Source organism: Bradysia coprophila, unplaced genomic scaffold, assembly GCF_014529535.1.
Source record: "Bradysia coprophila strain Holo2 unplaced genomic scaffold, BU_Bcop_v1 contig_68, whole genome shotgun sequence".
NCBI lineage: Eukaryota > Metazoa > Arthropoda > Insecta > Diptera > Sciaridae > Bradysia > Bradysia coprophila.
This window is the reverse complement of record NW_023503920.1, coordinates 1-23,586: the sequence shown is the minus strand read 5'-3', so window position 1 is coordinate 23,586 and position 23,586 is coordinate 1. Positions and strand designations below refer to the sequence as shown.

At 38.6% G+C, this 23,586-nt stretch overlaps 6 protein-coding genes and 1 pseudogene across 8 annotated transcripts; 4 read left to right on the top strand and 3 right to left on the bottom strand.

Annotated features, from left to right (window-relative positions):
- Positions 1 to 633: 633 nt before the first annotated feature.
- On the top strand, positions 634 to 6,346 carry LOC119083466 (actin-related protein 6-like). The gene is made up of 7 exons (XM_037193188.1): positions 634 to 853; positions 915 to 970; positions 1,060 to 1,672; positions 1,734 to 1,854; positions 5,865 to 5,989; positions 6,049 to 6,111; positions 6,174 to 6,346. Exons 1-7 carry the CDS (start codon positions 774 to 776, stop codon positions 6,301 to 6,303), a joined length of 1,188 nt encoding a protein of 395 aa, XP_037049083.1. The 5' UTR covers positions 634 to 773; the 3' UTR covers positions 6,304 to 6,346.
- LOC119083467 lies at positions 2,891 to 4,645 on the bottom strand. Its single transcript, XM_037193189.1, has 5 exons — positions 4,294 to 4,645; positions 4,161 to 4,223; positions 3,673 to 4,104; positions 3,511 to 3,573; positions 2,891 to 3,452 (listed from the first exon to the last, which is right to left on the bottom strand). The coding sequence occupies exons 1-5, from the start codon at positions 4,333 to 4,335 to the stop codon at positions 3,009 to 3,011; spliced, it is 1,044 nt and encodes a 347-aa protein (XP_037049084.1). The 5' UTR covers positions 4,336 to 4,645; the 3' UTR covers positions 2,891 to 3,008.
- A 414-nt stretch (positions 6,347 to 6,760) lies between the features above and the next one.
- On the bottom strand, positions 6,761 to 7,480 carry LOC119083470 (cytochrome c oxidase subunit 5A, mitochondrial-like). Its single transcript, XM_037193191.1, has 2 exons — positions 7,351 to 7,480; positions 6,761 to 7,294 (listed from the first exon to the last, which is right to left on the bottom strand). The coding sequence occupies exon 2, from the start codon at positions 7,277 to 7,279 to the stop codon at positions 6,821 to 6,823; it is 459 nt and encodes a 152-aa protein (XP_037049086.1). The 5' UTR covers positions 7,280 to 7,294; positions 7,351 to 7,480; the 3' UTR covers positions 6,761 to 6,820.
- Positions 7,481 to 7,720: 240 nt separating this feature from the next.
- On the top strand, positions 7,721 to 8,930 carry LOC119083468 (mediator of RNA polymerase II transcription subunit 30-like). The gene is made up of 3 exons (XM_037193190.1): positions 7,721 to 8,319; positions 8,379 to 8,548; positions 8,612 to 8,930. The coding sequence occupies exons 1-3, from the start codon at positions 7,805 to 7,807 to the stop codon at positions 8,845 to 8,847; spliced, it is 921 nt and encodes a 306-aa protein (XP_037049085.1). The 5' UTR covers positions 7,721 to 7,804; the 3' UTR covers positions 8,848 to 8,930.
- Positions 8,931 to 12,748: 3,818 nt separating this feature from the next.
- LOC119083465 (unconventional prefoldin RPB5 interactor-like protein) lies at positions 12,749 to 15,226 on the top strand. 3 transcript variants are annotated; one of them, XM_037193187.1, is made up of 6 exons: positions 12,749 to 13,008; positions 13,065 to 13,363; positions 13,428 to 14,505; positions 14,564 to 14,669; positions 14,712 to 14,767; positions 14,979 to 15,226. In XM_037193187.1, the coding sequence occupies exons 1-6, from the start codon at positions 12,979 to 12,981 to the stop codon at positions 15,111 to 15,113; spliced, it is 1,704 nt and encodes a 567-aa protein (XP_037049082.1). In that variant the 5' UTR covers positions 12,749 to 12,978; the 3' UTR covers positions 15,114 to 15,226. The 3 variants fall into 3 exon arrangements, with proteins under 3 accessions (XP_037049082.1, XP_037049081.1, XP_037049080.1); XM_037193186.1 differs by having other exon boundaries at positions 12,751 to 13,008; positions 14,564 to 14,678; positions 14,721 to 14,767; XM_037193185.1 differs by having other exon boundaries at positions 12,753 to 12,871; positions 12,946 to 13,008; positions 14,564 to 14,767.
- LOC119083464 (dolichyl-diphosphooligosaccharide--protein glycosyltransferase subunit 2-like) lies at positions 15,121 to 17,851 on the bottom strand. The gene is made up of 5 exons (XM_037193184.1): positions 17,614 to 17,851; positions 17,247 to 17,482; positions 16,045 to 17,178; positions 15,837 to 15,978; positions 15,121 to 15,768 (listed from the first exon to the last, which is right to left on the bottom strand). Exons 1-5 carry the CDS (start codon positions 17,624 to 17,626, stop codon positions 15,413 to 15,415), a joined length of 1,881 nt encoding a protein of 626 aa, XP_037049079.1. The 5' UTR covers positions 17,627 to 17,851; the 3' UTR covers positions 15,121 to 15,412.
- Positions 17,852 to 17,887: 36 nt separating this feature from the next.
- LOC119083463 lies at positions 17,888 to 23,549 on the top strand (annotated as a pseudogene).
- The last annotated feature ends 37 nt before the right edge of the window (positions 23,550 to 23,586 follow it).

Genomic DNA, 23,586 nt, shown 5'->3' with positions numbered 1-23,586 from the left:
ACAAATCGTAACAACCCAAACCTAAAAAGAGTTGAAGTGTTCATTCTTTACCTGAATTATCCCAACACTAAAGAATACATCAGTGTCATGTGCATTTGATATGCCAGATTAGTTGTTATTTTCACAAACTTTTAAAAATTTATATGAAATTTTATTTTTTAGAGCTTTATTGACAATTAAATGCATAATATCAAATGCACTTGACAACGATCTATACTATTTTAAAATTGAAATATCTACAAAAAAGCGAATACTAAATTTTGTAGCCTTGGTCCCAGCCTTCTTACCTACCTGTTGTTTCAGAAACTTGTTATATGGATATCCGTTATCAATAACTCTAACAAAAATAATAGATTAGTTCTGACTAACATTAATCTTTGCAAAATGTCTAGTTAAAGAAATAAATGATTTGGTTCTCGAGACAAAAAAGAAACAACAGATCGAATCTTGATCAACTCAGATGTGGCGTAATCTGTTGTTTGAGTACATATGTGCCTTTCTAAGAGATTGAACGACACGAAGTCATACCGACCTATCGAAATCTGAAAAATAGAAACTTAAAATTTGGTCAAGTAATCTAGATGTTATTTACCAATTAATCTTGTACAAAACGTAACAACAAATGTCACAAATGCCATTTAAAATGTTTGTGTAACGTCAAAGTGCGCAGAGTTCGGCTGTGGTGTTTAGATTTAAAACAAAACTATTAAATTCGAATTGTTTACCATTTAAAAACATTTCATTCAATCTGCAAGTTGGCCTCTGGATTCACAATGGTAAACAACATAGTCACCATTCTGGACAATGGAGCGTATGCAGCTAAAATCGGATCGACAACGTTAAAAGAGCCAAAGTATTTTGAACACAAAATGTAAACAAATTTAGTGCACCCCTTAAAAGTGTAAATATTTCAGAATCATACCCAATTGCATAATGAAAGCAAAATCAGAACGACGACGACCTTTCATTGGTAACGATCATTTTCCATATTACACCCCATAATTGATGTGTAGAACAGTTTCCAACTTAATGTCTTACCGACTGTTTTTTCGGTTTTAGGTGACCAAATAGATGATTGCCGAGACATATCGGGACTTTTCTACATTCTATGTTTCCAGAAAGGATATTTAGTGAATTGGGACGTTCAAAAAACCGTTTGGGATTACATTTTTGGCCAGGACTGCTGTGCCATTGATTTCACGAATCCATTCATCATTACCGAACCGCAATTCAACTTCAGTTCCATTCAGGAGGCAATAACTGAAATTTTCTTTGAAGAATACGAGTGTGAAAGTCTACTGCGCACCACAGCTGCGGATCTGTGTTCCTATAATTTCGAAAATTCAACCGATAAGAAACTGTGTTCTTTAGTCATCGATATGGGATTCAGCTTCACACACATTATTCCCTTTATTAAGGGGAAAAAGGTTAAGGAAGGCATTCGACGGATAGACATTGGCGGCAAATTGCTGACGAATCATTTAAAAGAAATTATTTCATATCGACAGTTGAATGTCATGGACGAATCGTATGTGATAAATCAAGTGAAGGAGGATGCTTGCTTTGTGTCACAGGACTTCAATTCCGATATGAGGGTAGCTAGAAAAAAGTTTCCGGAGAATACAATCGTTCAGGATTATGTTTTGCCAGATTTCACAAGCATCAGAAGGGGGTGAGTCACTTTAATTTCTCATATTTTCTTCTGTCTATTACAACAAATATGAAAACTTCAGATTTCTGTGCGATCCAGTTCCAAGTCGGGAAAATCGAGATCAGCAAACTTTGAGGCTAACGAACGAAAGATTTGCGATACCAGAACTTTTGTTTTATCCTTCAGACATCGGAATTTATCAGGTAAAAAGTGACTTTACTTTACCATACGTAAGGAAGTTTCAGTTCAAATATTTTACAATAAGCTCGATGACCTGACTCGATCTAATTCATAATTGACCAAACCTGACTTGATGACTCGGTTGGTGTAAATTAGCTTTACATTAGCCATTATGCAATACGGTTGAGCAATTTTTTGCCAGGTCAGGTCAACGATGATGGATTTACGAGAAATTGATAGTAACCGAAATTGCGTCCGCTTCCAATGTTCATGCATTATTCACGAGTCGGTTGAAACCGTTGAAATCTTATCGGTAATAACCTAAAGACGACTAAGTATTTATTCCGAATGTACTCTAATGGGATGATCGAATTCACGCCTCACGCGCATTTGAAACCACTCGGTGGAAAATAATTGTTAGAACAATTGAACTTACGTGTGTGGTACGGTTAAATTGGAAATGGGGTCGAATTCTTCGAAACGGCTATCCATTCGTATGTCCACTGTCATAAAATCAAACATTGCCATTAATCTGGCTAGAGAGTGGACATCTGCCTGCATTTTTGTCAAGTGGATCAACAAGATCTGAAGTACTACGTCTTCAATTGTAACATCTTTTCGGATGATATTATCGATTGCCCGAAGGCCAGGCAACGGAAACTTTTTGTTTGGAGTGTACTTGTACATGTTCGTCAGAATAACTCTAGCCATTTCCCAACAAAGATTAGCAATTCATAATTATTAAAGAGGAATCATTCATCAGTGTATCACTTGTATCACTTGACATTTTGAGTTTGATTGTTAAATTCTTCTGCTAAAAGGGTCAGACCGACCAGCTCCAATAAATTTGCATCTTGATGCGATTGGATAAATTCATTAAATCTTTTGCAGATAGGTGACATTTTTTCCGATGATTTTGATAAGATTTGTCGTCATGTAGGTGCTCCTCTTTCTCAAAATCTTTTAAGATTTCGGCATCAAATGTTTCTCGACCAAGGTTGGCTTGACTTGATAAACCTACATAAAGACTGACGTAGCAATTGAAGTCTTGAAGTGCAAAATTTTTCAAAAATAATTTAATAAAATATTACCAGCAGCAGACAGATCGATAATACAAGTGACATTCTTCTTAAAGTAAATTCCTTAAATTGTCAAAACAATTATTCAAACTAAAATTTCATTTCAAAAATACACTACATCGATCATCGCCCAAAACCTTATATCCAAGGCATTTCGTTAAAATTCCAATGACTGCCTCCGCAATCGCAATTGGATTTTGTCGGGCCTTACGGGCGGTATAGTAGCAACTCTTATCGTTCTTTAAATTGTATGTCCTCATCGCTAGGTTGTATGTCAATAATAAATCTGTAAATTGCTTATAGTATTCATCAAACTCAAAGAATTGAGGACTAGCTTTTTCAAGAAGTGCCATCATCGTTAGGGACAATTGTTTTAGTTGTTCCGTGTATCCAATGAGTTCTGTATATTCACAGGATGTGTTAAGGTTTGCTTTATATTCAGCGAAAACTCTGTCAAAATTGACTTCTATATAGCTGTGAAGTGTTGAATAGTATTTGGTAGAGTAGCACTCGCACTCATCTTTTGGTATTGGTCTTGGATCCTAGAAATAGTTTTTTACCTTACGAAAATGAAAGAATTGAGATTTTGTTGCTCTTTACTATTTTAATGCAATTGCATTCCACTTCATTGTTATGGTTTGCAGGAGCCGGTATCAACGATTGCTAGAAGAGCAAATAGAAACAGTTCCATGCATGATACATTTAAGAAATTTAGAAATAAAACTGAAATGAATCAGCTGATCAAGCAGGATTTGTACATACCACTTTTCCAGAATGTGCTTCCGCCCTCAATTTAGCACAAGTGAGCAAAGCTACTAGAATATTTTCAGCACTGCCATGAACTGGTGGTCGATTTTCTACAAGAGCTTGAGCACAACCTCGATTGAAATTTGTGAAAGCACAACGGGTGTATGGGTTGAAATCAAACGCTACGAAATCCACATATTTGTTATAGGCTGACATTAGTGCCGTTGTACAATTCGACTCAACACATGAGAAATAAGCTTCAACCATTTTCAGCGTTTTTTCCTTCATCTCATAGATTCTGTATCGATATTTAGCCAGATCGCATCCAACGGGCGATGCATTTATCAATAACGCAAAATTTACGTTATTATAGTTTTGGAAAATTTGACTCAAGAACTTTGTTTTCGGAGAGCAATCAGCAATGCTTTTTGGCTTGTCAACATAGACCTGAAATTGAGTTTTTTTTTAATAAGAAAATTAGACTAAGTTCTTGCCTATGTTACGTGATTAAAACACCCGCACGCAGCTCCTCCAGGTTGCCACATATATCCACTTGTTGCGCAAACCTTTGTAGTACAAAATGAAAGACGAAATCGTTAGAAGATTTACAACTCCATTACAATGTACGAACATTACCACTGTGGCCAATATTATCAATAAAGTGTTAAATTTCAACATTTCTTCTGAAGAAAATCTATCCAACAAAAATAATTTGCCATGTCAGTGGTCTATTTATATCTGTAATGTATAATAAGTTGTCGTGTGATCACAATTATAATTTGAAAAGATGGTAAATGATCTTATTATTCCAGTATTATTAAGTAAAGTAAACGGTCTGCTCGTTGAATTTAAAGATTGTAAGTAAAATTACCTTGTCTATTATTAAAATTGGTCGTGCGGCACAAATTTATTGCACTGAAAAATCGACGACACGAGAAACGACGATTTTCTGAAGAAAAGGGGATATTCCTTGGGTATCGGGGAATCTGGCACACGGTGCCAAAAGAACGCATTATTAAACTACGTGAAAGGTGAACAAGTGAGCAAGTTTATTGCTGCAAATACTTTTTACTATGCTGGTGCATGTAATAAGGCTATTACATGTATAGGCAATAACCTTTACATCACTCGCATAGTAAAACGTCGTACTACACACGGAAAATAAAGTGATATCTCGTATCACGATGAGTAAAAGTACCTCGGGCTGCCGCCCTCGGATACTTTTTCTCATCTGGATACGAGATATCACTTTACTTCCCTTGCATAGTAATGTACTATTAATGACTCCTTTTACAAAATTTTGGTATCGAAAAATCGTGTGCGAGTTCACCTTTGACGTAGTTGAATAATGCGTTGTTTTAGCACCGTGTGCCAAATTACCCCACGCCATTCCTAGTACGAAATTTTAAAAAGGAGAGAAGAAATCACGATTTTCTGAAGAAAATGTGAGTTCATGAAGAATCGTCGACTGCTCTTCTTCAATAACTTGCCGTTTTTCGGAAAGTCTTCGTTTTCCGTGTCGATAACATCGATGTTATCCCTCTGGGGGAAAATTTGATTATCTCGATATATCTGTTCTGGGCAGATAAAATAGCGTAAGCACCTCTGTTCTAAATGTTTATTTTGACGATCTGGATTATGTACCACGCCTTTTCGGCTCGGTACATAACTTTTAAATAGTTAAAATAAACATTTTAGGAAGACTTCTAGACAATTACTATTATCACATTGGATGGGCTTTACTGAGTGTCATAATTCGAGGCATCACTCAAAATTAGCCTAAAGGAAAAGCGATTTTTTGATGACCAAGCACAAATGTAATGCTGTTTGTTTCAGTCTGAATGTTAAGATTCTTCAACTCGACGATGACGAAGAAATATTTTACTAATTACCAAACAAATGTACAAACCGTACAAACCGTCATTAGTTTTATTGGATAAATAAAATTAATCATACCGAAGAATTGATGGTGCAGACTATTTCTGTAATTGGGTTCTATTGTTAGCCGCGTTTGTATTTAATTTAATATGAAAGAAGTGTCTCAAAATGTCGGTTTTTATACCCTAAAAATGCATCCAATTATCATTGTCTAAGTTTAAGTCTTAGTTTAAGGTTTTTGTATTTTAATTGACCTCTCTAACGACATACCATAGGTTCACACTGTTTTTACTAAATCTATTAACTTAACTTTCTTCTAAATCTACAAGTGTGGTGTCCCAGAAGCTGTTATGGAATCATTGAAAGCATGCCCGGCAGAAGCAACTCCACATCTCTTGGCTAATATTGTTGTAGTTGGCGGATGTGCTCTGTTTGACGGAATGGAGTCAAGACTGTAAGTAGATTTATTTATGGTCGTTGCTATTTTCTGTACGATGTAATACCCTTCAACAGACAATCGGAGATTCGGGCTTTAGCTCCAGCTGATATGGCCGTAAACGTTACAGTACCTAAGAAGTAAGTTTTTGTGTTTCTTGTGTAGAAAGCATCAACAAACTTTTTGCACCTATTACTTTCAGCGCACAAACTTATGCGTGGGAAGGTGGCGTGAAGTTAAGTCAAAATACAGAATTCCTTGGTATGTGCATGAGTCGGGAGGAATACGACGAGGAGGGTGTTCGAGGAGCGTATGATAGATTTGATATTTGAATTTCGAATTAAATGATGAATTAAATTTGTAAGAACCAGAAGAGAATTGCTTTCATCGCTTATGAGAAGTCCTAAGAAATCATTCGATTCATTTTATGCTGCAGTTCCTATTCACATATTGGTGAAACTTTTAAGATGGATCTACACTGTTAATTGTAGCTCATTAAAATCTACTGTTCCTCAACTAGACAGACATGAAGAAGGGTAGAGTAATATGAAGGAATGATATGGGGTTCATTAGAGCTTTGAAATTTTACTGTTGTACTCATTCCAGCCTATTCCTCCAAGTCAAATGATAATCAATCTTCGCAATAGATTTGGAAACACTATCGAAACAATTAGTTGACCCATTCGAAACTACATTGTTTATCTCGTGAAACTGAACGACTCAAACCCTCGGTTTTTTTCATTCACCCATTCTAGGAACAGTTTATTTTCGGAGTAAATGCACTTACAATTCTCTAATTATATAATTAATTTATTGACACACATGACTGTAACATGTCAAAAATTTATTTTAAGAGCGATCAAAGACTGATTTCAATGCCAACTCGGGCTCTCCGTAACCCATCTCTTCAGGGGTCAAGACTCCCAACTCCTTCAAAGTTGGTTGAATTTCTTGCAATAGCCATGGATAAATTTCAGCTTTCTTGTCGCCACACTTATCTCGAACGCCTTCCAACCATCTGATAGCCAAAGCGTAATCGTTAACACGACGGCAAGCCTTCAATGCAGCGACAACAATCTTTGGATCTGGAACCAAGTCCATGCCCAACAAATCATTCATTCCTTTACGAATCAACCATCCATCGATATCGGGCTTGTTGAAGAACTGTTCGTATCTAGTATCGAAAGCGTCGGAATGAATGTCAGGCTCACCGTGACCGAATCGCTTTGGTGTTGTAGCAATAGCACGGGCTTGAACCAATTGTGGTCGAATTAATTTCGATATTTGACCGGCGGCGGTACGCAACATTGTTGTATGATTTTACTGAAAGGATGTCTTTGTTAATCAATTTCAGCTGGCAAATATTTATCCAGACGTACCTCGTAGTTACTGCGATCAAATTATGTAAGTGAAAATGAAAATGTCGGATTTGACAGGTATTTTTCTCTCGCTGCACCACTGAACTGACGACTGAACTCTTTGTTCCCTGTCATAAAGAGCCACCGCTCAACTAAAGATTCGAATTTTTGCTACGAATGATGTTCAGCGAAATATTATCGAATATTTCTTCGTTGAGAAAGTAAAAATTTTTAAGGAATCAAAGACTAGGACATAGGACACACATAGCCGTATTGACCTGCAGATGTGCTTTTATGACAGTCACAGGAACACTAAATTAATATTGTGTGCTGTGATGACGGTGTCCTCTGAATATCAACGGAGGCTCACAACGTCTGTCTCGATTGAAATGTGTTTGACATCAGTCGTCCGTCATCATATGAACAAGTTCAAAAGTGTAAAGCGACAAAACAACCAATTTCAGATTTGTTGAAAATGTCTGGACAGTATCCAAGCGGCTTCAATAACCCCGCTAATTTTGGCAATCAAATGAATCCGATGCGCAACCCTCAAATGAACATGAATATGAACATGGGAATGCCGAACCAAATGGGTATGATGAACAACCAAATGAACTTCAACCAACAAGGTTTAATGCAGCAACCGCAACCGTCGCAAGCACCGCAATCTCAGCCCATGCAAAGTCCGAACATTGGACTCGGTCCTACAAGTTTGTCACATGGAAGTGAAATGGGTCCAATTGCCCATGTTTCGCCCCAGCATCAAATGCAGCCACAAGTCGGTCAACAGCAACAGCAATCAATGTGCTTGGACACGCCAACAACGGCCAATCCTGGAAGTGTTTCTAATATGATCCGTAGTCTTGGCAATCCACCCGGAACAGTTCAATCACAACCACAAGCAAACCAGCAACAACAGCAACAGCAGAAGGAATTCAACGTTGTTAGCTTGTGTCGTTTCGGACAAGAGACAGTTCAAGACATATCAAGGTGAGAAACGAAATGGAAATATTTCCGTTAAGGTTCTAATAGTATTCCTTGGCTTACAGTCGCTTTCAGGAAGTCTTTGCTGCTTTGAAAAGCGTTCAACCTCCAAACATAAATAATCCATTGCAGAACGCTACAGAGAAAAAGGTCACCGAACAGTTCCGAACCATTCGTTTGCTATTTAAACGGTTGCGATTATTGTTCGATAGGTGTAACGACAGTTGCCAGCAAGGTAAAACCTCTTGAGCCACAATCAACATTCGTTTCAGGTCTTAATAAACTAACTGCCTTTCAGATTTGGGCATGGAGTACACGCACATCGAAAGTTTAATACCTCTGAAAGATGAACCAGATCATAAACTAGATCCAGCGCCGAGTGAAGAGTATAAAAAACATTTACAAGAAAACAGAGAACTGACTGAAGCTGTAATGATTAAGAATAAGCAATTGAGAGAGATTATAGATCGTATCCGGATCATAATCTGGGAAATTAACACCATGCTGAGTATGCGACGGACCTATAATAATTGATAGATGTTTTTCATTTGGGAATAAATTAACTTTTTAAGATTTTATTGTGACCAGAAATCGCAATGAAGACTTTGATAAAAAAATCTGATTGTTTTATTTCGAAGAATAACATCGATAGAGTTAATGAAGAGCGTCATCAAAATGGTACCATCATCCCTTGTTGGTATAGTTCAGGTAATAGTGTCGGCCTATTAATAAAAGTAGAAATGATAAAATCTGACGATATCGAGGCTACTTTCAAATCAATTATACATTTAATACCTCTAGCACGTAGCACCTACTACATCTCCCGGTATCTTGAATATTTTTATTTGACACATAAATTAATGATTTAGTTCCAACCCGTATGTTAACTGAATGAATTAATAAAATGTTTCAATAACTAATGATAAAGTGCCCTAGGCACAATGGGGGAGAATGTAGGCCATCATCTGATTTCTACATATCAGACTGTTTAAACTACTTGTATACCAATCTAAGAACGTTTCTAAATTGCTAATGGTTCATCTCTTCTAATCCTCTTTTCTAGCACAAGATTATTATAATGGTGGTACCATCGACATGTACCTCTATTTCGTTGCCAATGAACTTAGCTAAGCATTAAATAATAACGGGAAGAAATAAAAGCGATAAATCTAAAATAAGAATTGATCACTTGAAAATAAAAATGATTGCAGGAAAATAAGAATGTGATCACAACCAGTTTTTCAAATATAACACTACGAAATAAGATTCTATCAACCTAAAATAAGAAGTGATCACAAGTAGTACCTACCACCCGCTAAATCAAATGTTATCACTAAAAATAAAGAATTTGATCACTAAAAATAAAGAATTTGATCACTAAAAGTAAAGAATTTGATCCCTAAAAGTCCGAACGAATACACATAAAAAGCGTTTTAACACGCCGAGCGATCCGGCCCATTGCCCCGGAGCGAAGCGGAGGGCCGCAATGCGAGCCGGGCGCCGGAACGGTGTTGGTAACTTAGGAGTTAATTTTTTTTCTCTCGCATCGTCTAATAATTAGTCTGTGTAATTCATTGCACATAAAAAGCGTTTTAACACGCCGAGCGATCCGGCCCATTGCCCCGTAGCGAAGCGGAGGGCCGCAATGCGAGCCGGGCGCCGGAACGGTGTTGGTAACTTAGGTGTTAATTTTTTTTTCTCTTGCATCGTCTAATAATCAAACAGAATAATAGATAGCATATCCTTATTTCTTGCAATCAAATTTTTTATTTTGCACGATCATTTCTTTATTTTTTGTAATCAAATTCGTATAATTGTAGATCATTTCTTATTTCGAGACGATCATATGTTAGTGGTAAAATTGCATATATTTAGTGATCAAATTCTTATTTTTTGGTGATCAAATTCTATTTTTATTGCTATCATAAAAAAATTGTGATCATTTCTCTTTTTCTAGTGATCATTTCCTATTTTCTTGTGATCATTTCTTATTAAATAGCTATCACTTTAATTACATGCCAATAATAACTCATCCAGTAAGACGTATGCTAGTAGTAAACGAGTATGATGAGCGCTGAAATTTCCCGATGATAAAAATGATTTACTGATCGGAAATACAATGCCAATCAAGAATTTGAAGTTTAATTTTCCTGATTTCACAGTATTCAGGATATAGTGTATATAACGAATTTCCAAATAAGAAAATGTGAAAACTGTGATGCCATATCTTTTTAAGAGTAGACGTAAATGCGCCGCAGGCAATTTTTTTTAATTAAATATCGGTAAAAGCAGTTTATTTTATAAGGAAACCAGTAAATTAAACATGATTCATTATGAATTTTCCAGCGCCACTTTTATCCAGCGCCAGGGGGCTAAGCCCCTAAAGCCCATCGTGTTAAGCCGGCTCTGAAAAATTGTCATTCAAACACCTGCACCTCCGACAGCAATTCATTTTGGATCACAAGGGACGAAAGTAAAAAAATTCAACCGTGTGCGAAGTTTGCAGCCCGTGGCCGAAGGCCAGGGCGGCAATCGCACAGGTGGCAGCCCCCTGGTAAAATAAAAATTTATAAATTATTGGCAACGTTCTTTTCTATCACAACAATCACAGTGATCACAACGACACCAGACGGAACACATGTTGTTGCTGTCATTTACTTTCGCATCCTCGTTTGAGGGGCGAAAGTAGTTTCGCTCCTCTGTTGGGAGGCGAAAGTATTTTCGCACCTCTTGTGATGTCGTGGCTAACTGAGAGTTGAATTTTTATACTTTCGCATCTCATTCGGGAAGTTGGTGTAATGAAATGGTTATTTTCATGCTTCGGGGCCGAAAATGAGGGCAATTTTTTGAATTTTCTCGGGTTTCCGGCCCTCTGCATGAAAACTTACATGTGCACCTGTTTGGGACGGTTGATTTAAGGCACTTTCGCTTGTAAGCCTCACTTCGTTCGGCCTACAATCCGCGAAATTGCCTAAAATCAATCGTCCAAAACAGGTACACAAATAACCATTGGATCACAAGGGACGAAAGTAAAAAAATTCAACCGTGTGCGAAGTTTGCAGCCCGTGGCCGAAGGCCAGGGCGGCAATCGCACAGGTTGATTTTTTTTACGTCGTGCCATGTGATCCATACAACTTTTCATTACAATAACTACGAAAATTGTAATTTGAGCTTCCTAAACACGTTCCAACTGATGAAATGTACCGAAATAAGCTGAAATATGCGGGGGTCCAGGGGGCGGCAGCCCCCTGGTAAAAGAAAAAATATTAAATTAATGGCAAAGTTCTTTTCTATCACAACAATCACAGCGATCACAACGACACCAGACGGAACACATGTTGTTGCTGTCATTTACTTTCGCATCCTCGTTTGAGAGCCGAAAGTACTTTCGCTCCTCTGTTGTTGCTGTCATTTACTTTCGCATCTTCGTTTGGGGGGCGAAAGTACTTTCGCACCTCTTGTGATGTCGTGGCTTACTGAGAGTTGAATTTTTAAACTTTCGCATCTCATTCGGGAAGCGAAAATTACAATTTTCGTAGTTAGTGTAATGAAATAGTTATTTTCATGCTTCGGGGCCGAAAATGAGGGCAATTTTTCGAATTTTCTCGGGTTTCCGGCCCTCTGCATGAAAACTTACATGTGCACCTGTTTGGGACGGTTGATTTAAGGCACTTTCGCTTGTAAGCCTCACTTCGTTCGGCCTACAATCCGCGAAATTGCCTAAAATCAATCGTCCAAAACAGGTACACAAATAACCATTGTGTATCTGTTTTGGATACTCACTTCGTTCGTGCTACAACTCGCGAAATTGCCTAAAAACAATCGTCCAAAACAGATACTCAAAAAAAATTTCATGTAAGGGGTCGAAAACCCGAGAAAAATATCGAAACTCCCTCATTTTCGGCCCCGACACATGAACTATTTCGTGGCCAAAATTATAGTCGGAGATACGAAATGGTTATTTGTGTACCTGTTTTGGACGATTGATTTTAGGCAATTTCGCGGATTGTAGGCCGAACGAAGTGAGTTTTGCCGTCAAGTTCTAATAAGAATGTTGTTGATCACTAAAACGATGAATTAAATATTTCTGTAAGTTTATACCTATCGCCTCACAGTTTACGAATATATTCCTTCATGTAGCCAATTAAAATTGACATTGTCGGATGCGGTATTGGCATCTTGTTTGCCGGTCTGTTTCGAAGTGATTGTGGATTCGGCATGGTGTGTATTGTTTGTTGTTTTTTAAATTCACGTTAATCGTCTGTAGGCCGGAGTTTTCGAATTTTATTTCGAATATTGTAATCATTGTAATGGCACTATCAGCTGACGTTCCGAAACTAAAGCTCAAACGTATAATAGACTTTTGTTCATGCATTTCTAGTACATTCGTCTTAAATTTGCGATCTATTTTTTTGTATAGGTCTCGAAATAAGGCTATGATTGTAATGTCAAAGTTTGACACTGACATTGGAAGAAGGTTGAAAAAGAGACGAGCAACGGTTCATAACAAAATAACAAACAATTTACCTTTAAACTACATTTATGATCCATTAAATTCGTGAGTTCAGCTTCGCAGTCAAAAATTTCGTATGAAGGATCTCGTTCTTCACAAAGTATATTTACATCTGTTAGTTAACTGGTTTCTAACCTCTACACGGTAGCGATATGGAGATTCTACAAAGAGCGCTGAAAGAGGTAAATAAACTTGATTGTACGTCAATTCTATTTACCAATCATTTTCAACCGTTCAGGCGCTAGATCGCAATGCTGCGGAGGCCGTACGATGGAAAAAATATAAAGAACAACACGAAGAAGCCAAAGCAAATATTGTAGAATTTACGAAATCTTTGGAACTCGACGTTATGGTGCCAGTAGGATCGAAAGCTTTGATGCCTGGTCGATTGTATCATACGAATGAAATTGTTGTCAGTCATTCGCAGACGTACTACTCAAAATGTACGGCCCATAAGGCGTTAGAGATTTGTCAAAATCGACTGAATGTGGCTGATAGTAGACTGAAGGCATTGGCAGTGGAAGCTAATTTGCACAGGTAAATACGTCCTACAACTGATTCTTACAAGCTACAATGATAAAAACGGATTCTTGGTTTTCAGAAATCAACTGGATCTTCCACTCGATTTTGATGCATTCTCATCGCAAGAAATTATTGAAACGTACGACGAGGAAGAGGAAAAGAAATGGCAAATTAATCACAAAGAGAAAATAAAAGAGCAGAAACGAAGTGAGGCAGCCGAACGGCAACAAATATTGAGCGGAAAGGCTGAAGACGATATTATCAAGAGGTTAGAGGAACTAGAGCTAATGGAAGAACTAGAAAATGAATTGGAAGCAATGTCTGAAGAAGATGATGAAGCTGTCCAGGCAATCCTCAGTGAAAGGCCGGAAGAAATTTCGTTTAAGAAAAGAATGTCTCACTTCAACGATCGTAATATTGAAGATGATATACCGTCTACGGAAGATGCTGCGTCGTCTGCGAAAGATGCTGAGCCGTCCAAGGAAAATGATGCAAGTGCTGACAACGTAAGCCTTTCTCTGAACAGTAGTGATGAAGACGACGACGATGAGGATGATGAGATTCCGCCCGAATTCAAAGAACTTGAGCGTAGAACAGCATCAATGACAAATCGAGAAAAAACGAAATTATTTAAGGCCAAATTGGATGAAGTTCAAAAGTATTTGGAAGCTTTGAAACCTCGCACTATTGAAGAAATATCACACAAGACTGATATGATGTTCTTATCTGACCATTTACTGAATGCCATCGAAATTATGGAAGATGAGTTCAAGTGCGATCGGTACTTAAATGCAGAGAGTGTGATAACTGAAGACAGTGACGACATCGAGTCTGCTACTGTTGTTCCAGCCAGTGTGCCGAAACAAACCATTTTGAAGAAGAAAATGAAAACTTCCTTTGCATTCGACGATGATAAAAACTCGAGAAAAATTAGATTCGCCTCTGAGCATGATGTGAAGTCGTTTGACGTGTTAGAGGAACCGAGTAAAATATCATCAACTGTAATATATGACCGTGGACCAGTGCTGAACTTGAATGTTAATCATTCCGAAGCGGTATTTCGTGATACGAATGAACAATCCGATGTTATACGAAGCCCGGTCGACATATACAAACAATTTGCTGGTTGTGTTCCACAAACTAATGAGTTTTTAACGGTAAGAAGTTCATTTAATCCAGTATCGCATTCCGTATTCTCATGAAATAAATCTCTAGAATCGACCAACATCTCAGAAAATAATGAAACATCCAACGGTAGATCGACCAACTCCCAAGGTAATCAAAGAAGAGCCCAATGAAGTCAAGAAATATTCCAAGGTAATCAAAGAAGATCCAGAGGTAATCAAAGAAGAGCTTACTGAAGTCAAAGAAGAACCAAGAGGTCAAGATATAGCGGTAGCAAAGGCCGAAGTGAAAGATGTAAGATTTTTGATTTTGTTTTTCTATATTAAGAAAGTCCAAAGAAACCAGGAAGATTTCTTTGACTAACATTTATTTTGCAAATCAGGAAATCTTGATAAATTATTTTGAGATAAAATTTGGCGCTACTGTTGTTGCACTTGATTCATTTCCCATTGAAATACCCATGTCTTCTGGATTAACCAAAAAATCATTGTTGTTCTGCTTCCAGATGCTGGACAACATGTTCTGCCCTAAGAATACAAACGAACCCGATCCACTACCAGAAGGTAATTTCGTGGACTCACATGCGCCGAAAAAAAGAGTTAGTTTGTTCAAACAGCGTCGTCAAATGAAAAGCCAATAAAAGTTTGTTTTGAACGATTGTTCAAGTAGTTTTGATCGTTTAATTTTTTTGACTCAAAAACAAATCATACAACAGGAGTCCGTATTCGAATGGCTTACATCGAAAATTACTTGAAAAAAAAAGTGTTACATCCTTGGCTCTATTAGCTCTTATGGAGCGTGCCTATGAAATTATTGTAATTAAAAAAGAATTCTTATAAAGCTTATCGACTGATTGGATTTCACATTCACTTATTACTCTCCTCTTGCATCAAAACGTATTTTACGAAACAGCACACGTGTAAGGAAATGTTGTTGAGCTTATGAAGATTTTCTCGCTGCAATCGATCGCAACAAACGATTGCCAAAGAAAAATGTAACTAGAGCCAATGGCAGCAAATAGCGAATTGTTTCAAACATATTCAGCTTCCAGAAGAACACACAAAATAGCAGGAGAATTGCGCCGAAGCCCAGATGGAATCCAAGAGCGCTTAAAGTGAACGGAAAATCGCTTACGTTGACCTTCAATTTGCTCCACAAAATAAACAGCACCACGAGAGGAACAATGCACAATCCAGTGAACAGGTCAGACACTAAGCGTGCCGGACGCTTTTCGGGCTCACGGAATTGATGGATGATTTCTGGCCGTAGTGTTCTGATTGGTGTGTTGCTGACGGCTGTGAAATAGTCATTTTTTAAGTGTTAAGCGGCGAGAAATGAGAGTGGATGTTAGGGATAATATTACCTTTGGGTTGAGAGCTGAATTTCAGTTGAATGTCAGCAACGTACCATTTGAAGGAATTCGATAGAGATGCATCACCAACAATTAATTCCATGGAATATAAGCCGGAAATATGACCAAAGTCAACACCTCGTGCACCAACATCCTGTTAAAATAGCAGGAATTTTTAATTCCTGATTCTCTTTCGTCGAATTCACAGACTTAAACTTACCATATCAAATTTGTATGCCTTGGACGTATCTTGTTCAGCGACAAAAATAATTTCTTCGCCAGACTTCTTATTTTCCAGCCGAATAAATGCTTGATGAACGGTCATTGGACTTCCAGTTGTTTCATCGATCAATGTAACTCGAAGAAGAACTTTTTGTTGAGCATCAGCATTCAGTTCTTCACTCAATTTGTTGGGATAATCGATCGTTTGCTTTTTAAATGAAGATGTGCTGTCAACTTCTCCAACACCGATTTCTAAGGCCTTCACTTTAACCTTGCCTAAGATTTTGATTTCCACGGTTTGTTGGTATTGATCGGCAAATATCTGAACGGTGTACGCTCCACGGACTGGCTTAGCTGCGGATAAGCTTAGTTCGAAAACGGTTTTGTCGGAACTCTTTGATGTAAGCGCTTGCTTGGTGACCAAAGCAGTTGAACTTTGTTTTGCTGTAACTGTAGCTGAAACTGATGACACAGCTGGACTAACTGGGTTTCCGAGTAAATCGACAATTTTCACAATAATCAGCGGCGAATCCGGTTGAATCTGCCCATTTCCGACGATTTGTACACATATCGGCGATATTTTCTTATCAGCTGAAATAAGGGTCAGTGCTTCGATCAAAACATGAGCTCCTTTGGCAATTTGTACCTCTCGTCGAGATAACAAATAGGTGACGAATTTGTACGTTTGTTCCTCGGTTAATGGTGCCGGCTTTTTCAATGCAGTCGTCAATTTAAAAGCTCCGTTCAATACGAGTGCTGTTACGCTCAATCCACCTTCGAACTGCAGCATTTTACCATTGACTTCATCAGCCTGTGCAAATGCACCTTCAATCCATTCAGCAATTGGTTCGCCACGAGTACCCAGTTCAGCTGCAACATGGAATGCATAGCCGAGACTAGCAAACGAGTCGTCTTTTCGCACAATTGCTTGCAGATTTTTGACCAGATCAGCCTTGGTGTCATCGGTTATTTGGAAACCGAGAGCTTTCGTTGATTGGTAATTGAAATACATTTCTTGGCTGTTGGAAAATTCCTTTTTCAATGAAATCGCTGTTTGAATGGACTCATGTATCGGAGTCGGACATGCAATCTTCTTGTAGATGTTGACGAGATAGAAGTTTTTCTCGAAATCCTGAGAAACGAAAAATGAATCGAAAATAAAGACAGATTTGCAGCCAAGCTATTTTCTAAGGTGCTTACATTCATCTTGGACTCTTTATGGATTTTAGTGACAATGGGACACAAATCAGCGTGTTTCTTTTGCAAATCTTTAATGTGCAGAGCGCCATAGTAGATCGACTGGATGTCGCTGGATGATAAAGCCTCGGTGAAAACGCTATTCAGTCGTTGCAGATCTGCACTACTCAGATGGCTATCAATGGTTTTTGTCGATTCAGTCAAGACGAAGCAGGAAAGACAAAAGACGACGAAAAGTCCTAAAACAGTCAATTTAAGGTTAAGTTTTATCTGTCTGTTACAAAGTAGTCGATAACCACATCATCATCAACACAATATTGTAGAAAATATCGGTGCCACAAGATTGTATGTGTCGTTCGTGCGGGATTACCTAAGTTAAGCATTGTGAAAAAAACTGTTCCTTGCACTGATCAAAATATTGAAAACCAATCACAAATGAAATACACGTCAGCGAAATACACCGGGTGCGTATCGTATATGTTTGCTAACCGAATGACAGATTTTAGCTTGTCACAACTCCTCCCTCGAATTTGACGCACGCTCACACCGTACTCAAACGGCTCATAGAAACAACGTCCGCTCTGACCGCTTCGATGTATCTGTCACTCACAGGCTTTAAAATCATGCGTCGTCTTTGATTCAGAAATGTCAAAATACATGTGCGCGTGTAGCTGTGATTACATTTTGTTGTGAACTCTGAAAGCCTGGTTTACCGAATAAAACCCCGTAAAAAGTAATATTGATCAACAAATCACACTGAAACGATGAAGAACCAACCCCATCGGCATAAAGATGACAACGTCTTTAAGGTAATTCTTCAATAAAATGCCGATGGATATAACCATTCTAACCACAACCAACTCAACAGTTCAAATCGTTCAATGACATCGTTTCGACCATAAATCTTCGCCAAAATGCGTTGTATCAAGTCCAAGATCCAAATGTGGAAAATGAAGAAGACGAAACGAATTTCCGTCAGTCATATCTGAAATGGACGGTTGACAATTTATCGGAGGAATTCAAAAGCTTCCAGAAGCGAATTAGCGGTTTGGTTACATTGGAACAGTTGCTGAATTCCAAGGACTTTGTAGTCGAATTGCTGCTGGAATCGTTGAAAAATGCAACCACATTATCACTGCAGCCACTGTTGGAGTAAGTATTTTCTTCGTTTTGAGGCGACCCATCCATTCTACGAGTTCTTACGACCCATTTTACTTTGATTCGTTCTTCAGCTTCGTCACATCCATGGCAAAAGATTTGCGTCAAGAGTTTTACGTCTACTTTCCACAGTTCCTGACAACGTTAATTCAATTACTGAACACAAAAGAACCGGAGCAGGTGGAATGGACATTCTATTGCTTGGCACATCTGTTCAAAATCCTAAAACCATTTCTGAAGAAGGATCTCTCAATTGTTTACCATGAAATTCTTCCACTGCTGAACCGTCGATGGCATCCTGAATATGTGACCAACTATGCAGCAGAATGCTTTTCGTATGTTGCCCGCGATATCAGAGACAAGGACAAATTTCTAGCGATGCTGCTAAGTGGCCTAAAGAAACGGGTTAATGGTACAACTGATTGCGGTCGTTTGTTGTTTGAAGTCGTTAAGGGAGCGAATCATGGAATGCATTCGTGCTCCGAAGGATTTTTGGTGCATTGGATGAAATCATTGGTGAATCCTACGATCAACCAGGATGTCCTGTGCCACGTTCTCTCTGAGTTTACCAAACATTTGGTACAAAATATTAACCCACAAAACCTGGACGTATTTTGGAAGGTTTCCAACGATGTGTTACTGGAATTGTCCGAAACGGCAGCAAACAATGATACAGCCATTCGTAACATATTAGCTTTGCAGAAACAAGCAATCAATTTCCGTAACGGCAAATGCCTATGCCGATTGAATGAAGTAATCGAAAGACTACTGACGCTCTGTGATGCGGACATTTCGAACGAAACGCTGTTGCAAGTCGCTCAAATTGTGGCTGTGATTTTGCTATCTTCAAATTTAACCATTACTCAACTGGATTCCAGCAGACTAGCCAAGAAGATACTGGGCACATCGGAGAAAAATATTTTCGAACATTTTGTCTGGGCATTGGTGGAGTGGTCACAGTTTGAGGTACTTATTTTGCCGGAGTATTTGAAATATTTCGAAAAGCATTTCGAGAGCGAAGCGAGTTCTTTTTGATTTGATGGCCAAGATTATTTTGGAAAAATCACCGCTTTGCCATGATGGCATCAGTTTGGATAACTGGAAAATTTATCGAATCAGTTTCAAATCTGAGGATACTGTCAGACGAATAGAAAATATCATCAGCAGTGCTGATCAATCGGAAACTTTTATGCTGAGCTTAATATTGTATCCACATATTACCGGAAAGGACGTTGAAGAACCAGTTAAGTCCCTTAAGCTAAGAGTGGAAAAACTACTGAACGAAATTCAAGACTACAATACATTGGAAGCGGAGCCGTCTAACTGGACAAGCCTACAAAATGCATTCTATGAACTATCAACAATTATCGAAACTCTTATTCATCTCAACCAATCAGAGATAGTGGACTTACACGAAGTAACATCGAAACTTCTTCGATATTGCACCGATGCAAAATTTACGCCAACACTCCGAATATTGGATCAAGTCTTAGTCGTTCAACCGGTCGATAAACTGAATTTTGCATTATTTCAAACGATCCACGACAAACTGGAACTCAATCTATCATCACAGTCGCATGAGGTTCGTTTGTTAACAGCCCATATTTTTCAAAACTTTTCGAACCTGCCAGAGCTTCAACAACCGAAAGAATCGATCTTCGAGATTATCTACAAATGTGAAAATGTGGTTTCCACCGTACAAACGTATCGTGACCAACTGATGAATTTGCAGAAATTAAGCGCCACTATGGAACTGTTTCGCGGAATGAGTGGAACATTGTGTCGTTTGGATCCGTTGAGGTATTTTTTTTCACTGTAGCTACGCTCTAGTACAATAACTCTAAAGCTCCAATTTCAATCGACAGGTACTTGTTGGGCGTATATCACATCAACTTTAACCTTCTGTGGAAACCTGTGTCGAAGCTGATAGGCGAATACTCCACCAAACTGCCAATAACAGAATTCTGGCCAATATTTCGAGAAAAGTTAAATTCAACAACTGTAAACATTCGGAATCCCATTGTTGATTCAGAGTTGTCGATCAGCGCGGACTTCAAATCTTCTGCTCTGCATGAGCAGTTTGATAAAATGTGGACAGCTAGTGACCGAACAGACTACGTTAATTATCGAATTCTTCTTTGGCGTATGATGGCTGATTGTGGCCAATTGGTTGAAACGAAAAATCGTGAAATTGTGGAAATATTTTTTGGATTTCATCGACACTGAGTACAATCGAGAGAATGATTCTGGTGTTTGGAATCTGATGTCGCAGAGCGAAGTGGATGTCGATATGGTTGACGACGAAAAAATTGATAACGAAACCAAAGACGATGCTAGAAAAGACAAGACTAAAAAGGTCTCGTCCACGGCATTCCGTTCGTTTTTGCCAATGATGTCCGTTTTTACAAAACTGGTGAATCCGAAACAACTTTACAGAGAAAAGGACATGTATGAACTGTATATGAACTTACTGTCCATTGGAATTCAAGTGTTCAGAAAATTGCATTAGACTGTTTAATGGCCTACAAGCACGCATACCTCATTCCATACAAAGAGCACTGTACGGGATAATTGATGAAAAAACATTTAAGAAAACGATGACTTCATTCAAATTGGCCAAGGATGAGTCGGTTGTTGTTGAACAGCATCGAAAGGATTTAATGCCGATTCTAATGCGAATTTTGTACAGTAAATTGACAACTAAAGCACCGAAAGGACAAGGACAGGAGAGAAAGTCACTGATCCTACGAACACTTGGTGGCTGTGATGAAAACGAAATTCTTTTGATCCTGCACATGGCTTTAAAAGTGTACGACCGCTTTTTGTCAGATGATCCCCATACAATGGTTACGTCCATATTGAGCAAGATCGATTTCACGTCGGTAATATCAGCTAAGAAAATGACGAGCACCCTGAATTTCATAGAAATTGTTTCGAGAAGAAATTGCCGGTTCCAAAAGTCCTCAATTTCTGAGATACCTACTGAAAATAGTGATGTCAATTGGCGCCATCGTGAATCATATCATCGATAAAGGTCAACAGATACATCCATCGTTCCTAAAAATGTACAAAGCAATTCGAATTGCTTGCTTGAAAAGTGTGACCAACTGTTTCTGCCATTTCGAATCGTATCCGTGGGACTCAGCGGAAATCGAATCAATATTCCACGTGCTTATTACGCCATCACTACACAAACTGACGATGGAAAGCCTTCAAAGTCCGACGCAGCTTCTACGGCTACTCCACACATTCGGCAAAAATCCTCGGTATTTCACCATGTTAACAAAACAGCCACGAAATGCAGCAGACGATCAGACTCCGATCAAATATCTTTTCGATTTGCTGCTGAATCCGCAAAGCAAACCAATTGTTTGTCGCACCATAATGGAAATAATTGAAAGTTTGGTGACACTCAGCGACGAGCAACCGAACGAAAATGAGAAGGTTGTTCCACCGATTCCAGTCGACAACTGCAAGACACACGATTCAACACGGTTAAAAATCAACTATGGCAGTGCGATAATCATACCTTTTCTACCGAAATTGTTGGAGAAATTCCAAATCAACTTAAAGAAGCGAATGGGTTTGACTAGAAGAGATGTTCTGATCTTATCTCGCTGCACTGAACTGATCGAAGAATCCGAATCGTGCAGCACTTTGCTGAAACTAACTCTTCCTATTCTCATACGAAAGTCAAATTCACGCACCGACGAAGAATCACTGAAACAAATGGTTCTCACTGTTTCGAATTTGCTTGAAAAAGTGGAACACCCAGAACGTCATATTCCGGATATCGCTCCCATGTTCCAGATAATGTCATCGGTTGAACCACGGAAATTGTTGTGTCGGCTCTTAGACAGGATCAGTAAGCGTGTTGGTGAAGATGAACTTGTCACCATGGTAAAAATCGTGGATGAATTAAACGCCTGGAATAGGAAGTTTATTGAACAACCAGACTATGATCGACGATTAGAAGCTTATGCAGAAGTGGAGCGTTACAGAATGCAGGAAAACTAAACCTGAATCTGGGTCTCATCGTCATATACCATTCGTTTTACTTTCTTCGAGACCATACGATGTGTGACACAGCCAGTCGTAATTTACAGTCAATGGTTCCTGCTTTAGTTCGTCAGTTAGAAAAACGACAAACCGACGTGGATTACTTGATTGGAAATGTTATCCTCAATTTGATTCGACGAAATCTGAACGATTCGAATGAAAGTGTTTGGAGAGAAGGGATTTTATTGTTGGGTGAACTTGCCAGAGAATGTCCATCGGCGCATCCTGTGCTCCAGGACTTACATCAACTGACCAACAAGCAGGATAGAGAAGTCGATTTCTTCGACAATATCACACACATCCAATCACATCGTCACGGAAAAGCTTTGCTCAAATTTGCTCGGTAGCGAAAACTTTTGATCGCCGCCAAACATCAGGACATTGACGCAATTCATTTTGCCATTGGCATCACAATATATTTGTACCGAAAAGCATGCAAGCAAACATGGTATTATAACGTCAGCCATCGAGACCATTGGAGTCGTTTGCAGATTGCTGCCGTGGTACCAGTACGAGATGATTTTGAAACATTATTTGAAGAAGATGCGAACTAATGCGGATTTCCAGAAACAGTTGGTTCGATTAGTTATGGAAATTCTCAACCAATTCCACTTTGATTTGTCAATGGCAAAAATCGCACCTAAAGACCTGGCCAAAGATTTCAAGAAAGCGGAAGAGGAGCAAGTCGAGAATGAGGTTGCGAAGGTGGCTAAAGATGATGAAGACACTGAGAACTGGTGCTGGCTGCTGAAAATCAGGACGACGAAGAATTGAATGATAAGCTGTTAATCGAACAAGAAGCAGACGAAATCCATGAAGTTGATCCAAGTGCTGCTAAGAAACAGAAAATTTCGATTTTTGATAAACAAATTGTGTTGAGCCACAACGCAGCCAAACGGTTGTACAAACGATAACCACTGGACTAATTCCAAGTCTTCACAATTCCATTACGACCATGAGCACGTACGAAAGCTTTCACAAATTAAATAAGCTGAAGCGACGTTCCGAACGAGAAGAGAAGAAATATTGCGAGTTCCGATTGCCTTGGCTATGGTAAAATTGCTCCAAAGCTCCCAGAGGGAATGTTGGGTAAGTTTCTTTTTCGGATAAATCAGAGGAACGAAAT